Genomic DNA, 6,000 nt, shown 5'->3' on the forward strand with positions numbered 1-6,000 from the left:
GAAAATGTCACATGAGAAGAACCATTCATTACTCAACAAAAACCTACTCTCTTCTCTTTAGTGCCTTACAAAATATGCAACTTTAATTGGAATGTTGAATTTCTTCTGTCTATAATGTTAACTGAACTGCAATGTTCACACTCTGTAAAAAATGCAAGAAGTATCAAGTAGGTCTTTCAATATTGCAAAAAGTAAAAAGCAATGTCTTCCCAGGTACAGGCAATATTTCCAAGGAAAAGTAATGCCAAAGTCATGAACCCATATTTTGTTAGCAATTTGGTGATTGAATTGTACTGAGAAAAATCTAACCTGGTGAAAGCAATCTACTTTAAAAAGATGCAGTGTTTTGGGGGGCACAGCAGACCTAGCTACACATTTCAAATTATGCAATGAGATGTAATGTCAGTGGACATACTTGCCAAACAAAAAATCAATGTATACTATATAACTTGCTTTAAAATAACTATCTAAAAGAGACTCATATTTCACCTAGCTGCCCAGTGCAGGTTTCTTTTAAAAGCAAATTAATTGAATTCGGTCATATTTAATTGCATAAGGTACAGTGATACACATGATTTTGTAATGATGTTGTCAGCAAAGGTGCTACTGTATATCCTCATTTGTCATTGAAATGGACAGCAAACCCTGGGGCCAGAATTCCCCGCTGGAGACAGGAAATGGGGAAGTAGACGTGATTTCAAATCAGGAACCCACCTCCATCAGGAAGGCAGAATTGGATGTGACTGTTAGGGGTATGGGTCTGAGGGGTACGGGTCTGAATTGTCTTCAGGACAGCTATGCTGCCCAATTACGCAGGCAGGAAGTTGCAAACAGGGACTGCGGGGCCGCAGAGCTGGCAGTAACAAAGATACCACATGCCTATCATTTTCAACCCTGATCAAAGGGGTGGCATGCCTATAAGTGAAAGGCATGAAATGTTGGTGACCTTCCATCATGATAGGGAAAAGTTAGAGACTTTGAGCAAGGGATGGCTGGAACACGGACAAAATGAAAGTCTGTGACAGAGTGGAAGATCACAGAGAGCGAGTTAGACCTTCAGGGCAAGCTGGAATGGTGATGCAGCAGGAAAACAAAGGATCAAAAGACCTGCCTTGAGATGTTGAAGGAGCGAGAGAAAAGCCAAACAAAGAAAAGGGGAAATGGAGTAGTAATTATCATCTGCAATTATTCTGGCAGGCTGCAAACTGCCTAATGAAAAGATCAAGGGCAATTAGGGTGGCAACCAAATGCTGGCCTTGCCAGCCATCTCCACATCTACTTGAGAAATGCAAAAGTGGACTTTTATTCTGACAATTCTTTCAAAGGATTGAATTGTTCAAGGAAAGCAAACTACACTCTATTTTCATAGCAGTGAGCTACTGAGCTTTGACATTTAAAAATCCTTACAGCCACTTTGACAGCAGTAAGTACAGAAGGTAAGAGTGATATTAGGGATTTGGTTACAGGTAGGGTGCTAGGTGGCTACGTGGAGGTGTCAGGTACCAGCTGAAAGGGTGCCATCTGGATAGGGGTAAGATGGATAGGATGCTAAGTGGAAAGGGGGTAGGGTACCGAGTGGATAGGGTGAAACATGGTGAGGTAGTCAGGTAAATGGCCAGGATGTGTGGAAGGATTCGGGACCATAGAAGGGGGGAGTCAGGAAAGATAGCTGATGGGTTTGGAGGGAGTCCAGCACACAGGGATTTGGGTCTGGTTGGGCCGAAAGTAAGGGCTGTCAGGTTGGGTCTGGAGGCAGAGGGGACTAGTGCCAAGGGATAGTCGAATGGTGTCTGGTCGATTGAAGCAGGAGAAGGGGAGTGTGCTGAGCAACGAGGGACTGGGAGTGAGGGAAGGGGCAAGAGAAGAGGAGAGTGTGTTGAGCTACAAAGGACAGTGAGGGAAGGGTTAGGGGGCGGGGACTGTGTTTTGCCGGCGAGGGAAGGGGAGTAAGGGCAGGAGCAGGGGAAGAGGGGAGCGGATCCCATGGTATGGTAAGGGTTGGGAAGAGGTGGATCACATTTGAGCGATGTAAATGCTCTGCAGGATGTGTTGATAGGGGCTTGTGTGATGTAAGTATGAATTCTGTTTAATAGCTTCTCACGATTTGGATGAAGTATTTAATTGGAAATTACTTCCCACACAGCAGTGGAGGCTGAGTCGTTAAATATTTGTTAGGGCAGAGGTAGTTTGTTTCTTTACGAACAACAGAGTCAAAGGTCACCAGGCTAGATGGGAAAGTGGAGTTATGGTCATAATCAGATCAACTGAATTGCAGAGCAAGTTTGAGGAACTGAATGGCCTACCCCTGCCCATAATTCACACATACAAATGCTCCTAGAACTACATTCTTGGCCAGATTTTACATCTTTTACTTAATATTCCTTTAAGCAATTTGGTATCCTACTTTGTATTACAGCACTTCTGTAAAATGTTTTAAACTGTTTTAATTGTGTTTAAGGTATTTAATAATATATGTTGTGGTCATTCCAAATTTTGAAAATGGAGATTGCACAGAAACAATTTACAGTGATCATTAATAAATGCAAGGCTTTGGCAAAAGTGCAAGGCTGGGGATAGGTCAAATCTATCAGACTCAGCACAGGCAGATTCATTGACAGGGTAAATGCTGAGAGGATGTTCCCCCTCACGGGAGAGTCTGGGCCCAGAGGTCATAGTCTCAGAATAAAGAGATGCCAATTTAAGACTGAGATAAGGATGAATTTCTGCTCTCAGAGAATGGGGATTTGGAACTCCTTGCCACAGAGGGTATGGGAGCAAAGTCCTTGTGTATATTTAAGGCTGAGATAGATAAATTCTTGATCAATAGAAGAATCACGGTTCTGGGGAACAGGCAGGAAAGAGGACATAATGAACAATGGATCAGCCATAAACCTATTGAATGGTAGACCAGGGTCTAGGGGCCGAACAGCCTATTCCTTTATCTTATGGTCTTATTTATAAATGGAGTTCATTGGCCTCCTGCACATTACCAACTCTTCCTTCTCATATTTGTTCACTACCCCTACCCTTTTGAAAAACATATGTTCCTGAAAATGGGACAGCACCACTTCCTGTTAACACCTGAAATAACTCCAGAGGCTGGTACCCCATCACCAAGTTACCCTTTGTTTATGTGTGGAGAGTACTTGACATTGATCCAGCTCTCTCAAAGCCAGCTCTCAGTGAACCGGATGGCTGATATTCCTGTTTATATCTGTCAGCCGGGGCTCCCTGTTTGGACCAGTTTCTCAACCCCAATCGGGGAATTCCTATTCTATGAGGTCCACCTGACTGACCCTGTTACAATCACTACAACACTAACTAACATAAATAGAAGACTTCCATTGCAATATCTGTTGAGGAACTTTCATACAAAAATAAATTTTTGATTAGAATACTAATGCTTAACTTTTCCACCTGTAATAACTCAGGAAACCTGACTAGAAAGAAACATTGTTCATTGTTGAACAACAAGGTAGAGCCACTACTCCTGATTAGTCCCAGCCTGGGATAGAGAGTCTCTCTGGATCTGTTTTTTTATCCAAAATCATCCTATTCAGAGATGTTATGATACACCTCTGGAGCAGGTGGGACTTGAGCTTGGGCCTCCTGTCTCAAAGGTAGGGAGAGTACCCTTGTGCCACAAGAACCTGCCTGGATCTGCTTTCTGATTTTTCCCAATCAACCTGTACAGAAATGTTATACACCTCTGCAGCAAGTGGGATTTGAACCCTGGTCCACAGGTAGGGATACTACCACTCTGTCACACTAGGGCTTCTTGGGTCTGCTTTATTTTTGTCCCCATGGGCCTTGTAGGGGTTAGCATAACACCCATCCTTCCCAAAACTGACTAGTTAACAGCTCACTGTCCAGGTAGAAATGAATAGGAGACAAAGAAAGCTTCAAATTCACTGCCTGATCCATATATAGTTAACTAGGACAATCCCCAATGACAACTGAAATTACAAAAATGCCTTTAAATTTATCAGTTTAAATATATATTTGCAGGTTGATTTCCTAGAATTGCAATGGTTGCGCCTGTTTCTTTTGCAAAGCACAAACTGTTACAGTTCATAGAACTTACCAGCAATTCATGTTTGCATTTGCCATTCCTCCTAGTGTGTGTAAAAGACCCGGGCCAGAGACTGTAAGGCAAATGCCTGGCCTAAAATGAGGAAAATCAGTTCTGTTTAAATTGCAGATAAATCGATAAAAATACAATTAAAAGCTCATTGTGGCAAAGTCATGAGATTTAAAACCAGCTATGTTTTGAGAGACTAACCTTCCAGTTAAATATCCCACTGCAGATGCTGCATAACAAGCCTGTTTAAACAGCAAACATGAGGTCAGTAAAATACTAATGGAATTTTTTTGAGTACACTGTTGAAAGAACAGACAGACGGTACACAGAATATTACTTACAGCTTGCTCATTTCTCATTCCAATGTATTTAATCCCAGCAGCTTGGGCTGCCATGGCTATTTCTATCACTGGTATACCAACAATCCCAAACATATACCGAAGATTCTGCAAAGAAACATGAAAGGTGGCCTTCAGGTTATTATACGTTTATTTTTAGTGTAAACTCAGCAAGAAATCATCTGTTCAGATCACAGATATTAGCTTAAAAAATGTTCTGGTATCTATAAATGTGTGTTGCAAACGTGCAAGATACAGAGAATATGAACAATTTGTAATTCCAGAGGGAAAACTTATGATAGTACCTTTGGTCACTTTCTAAAGTCTGAGTGGTCTTTCTTAGTAACAGCACTTGAGGCCATTGAGTTTGGGAGATGTTTACTTAAATGATAACTGAATTGCAGCTCACTATTTCTCACTTCATATATCAAATGTATTGTTTTTTTCTTAAATTGCTCCAACACACCTTTCATCAACTATTCTACAAAACAACAGCCATTGAGTCACAGAATCCTGACAATACAGAAAAAGGCCACTCTGCCCATTGAGACTGCACTGGCCCTCCTAAGAACATTCCACACAGACCTAGCTCCCTCACCCTATCCCCACATTTACTATGGCTAATACACCTAACTTGCACATCTTTGGAGTGTTGAAGGAAACTGGAGCACCCGGAAGAAACCCACGCAGACACAGAGAATATGCAAACCCCACACAGACAATGACTCAAGTCTGGAATTAAACCCAGGCACCGTGAAGCAGTAGTGCTAACCACAGAGGCACCATATGTCAGCATGCCAGTTAAAATATACACAGCTATTCATTTATTTTCATTCCCTGCCTTTTCCCCATAATCTCAAAATGCTGTCATTAAGTTGAGTTCTTTATCTAATTTCCTTTTAAAATTTCTGATTTAGATTAAGCTTTCTGATGTTTCCATGATATGGAGGTGTTGGTGTTGGACTGGGGTGGACAAAGTCAAAAATGACACAACAACAGGTTATAGTCCAACAGGTTTATTTGAAGCCACAAGATTTTGGAATGCTGCTCCTGCTTCAGGCAGCTAATGCCTGAGGATGAAGCAGGGGCTCTGAAAGCTCACAGACCTGAAAGGTTAACTGTTTTCATGTCACACTGCTGCCAGGCCTGCTGAATGTTTCCAGGAGTTTCTGTTTTATTTCAAGCATTAAACAAATGCATTGGGTGATCAGGAAAGGAGAAATTCAGGCATAAGAAGAGGTTTACTTTCAGATTGTAACTAATACGTTGTGGCTTCCTACCCCAAGGTGAGGACATTGGTATCAATGAAATCGAATAAGTTAGTCATACAGTGGCCTATATCGGTGAAGCCTACCGATTTCAATAAAGTTTCATTTATTGCAGTGGATTGGCAGCACTTGGGGTGAATGCTCCTCACCTGCCCTCTCAGTGCTTCTGCTACGACCTGAGCTCCGCTGAGTTCCTCTGGCTGTAGCCCACCATCTCCCTCAGGAGCTGCCATTTCCACCTGGGGAAAGGGAGCAGTCACCGGCTGCTAAAGACAGCTCGACATCGCTGCAGTGCGGAGATTGACAAACTGCA

General features: G+C 42.2%; 1 protein-coding gene across 4 annotated transcripts in view; it reads right to left on the bottom strand.

The window, feature by feature from the left end:
• hacl1 (2-hydroxyacyl-CoA lyase 1) overlaps nucleotides 1–6,000 on the bottom strand; it is a 101,508-nt gene extending 95,508 nt beyond the window's left edge. The window contains exons 1-4 of one of the 4 annotated variants that reach the window (XM_072575695.1): nucleotides 5,837–6,000; nucleotides 4,423–4,527; nucleotides 4,283–4,323; nucleotides 4,085–4,165 (exon numbers count right to left, since the gene is read on the bottom strand). In XM_072575695.1, the coding sequence (XP_072431796.1) occupies nucleotides 4,085–4,165; nucleotides 4,283–4,323; nucleotides 4,423–4,527; nucleotides 5,837–5,920 (311 nt within the window). In that variant the 5' untranslated portion in view covers nucleotides 5,921–6,000. Of the gene's footprint in view, nucleotides 1–4,084; nucleotides 4,166–4,282; nucleotides 4,324–4,422; nucleotides 4,528–5,773 lie in introns of all 4 variants that reach the window. The other 3 variants (XM_072575696.1, XM_072575694.1, XM_072575697.1) reach the window with 3 other exon arrangements.

This window comes from Chiloscyllium punctatum, chromosome 8 (assembly GCF_047496795.1).
Source record: "Chiloscyllium punctatum isolate Juve2018m chromosome 8, sChiPun1.3, whole genome shotgun sequence".
Lineage (NCBI taxonomy): Eukaryota > Metazoa > Chordata > Chondrichthyes > Orectolobiformes > Hemiscylliidae > Chiloscyllium > Chiloscyllium punctatum.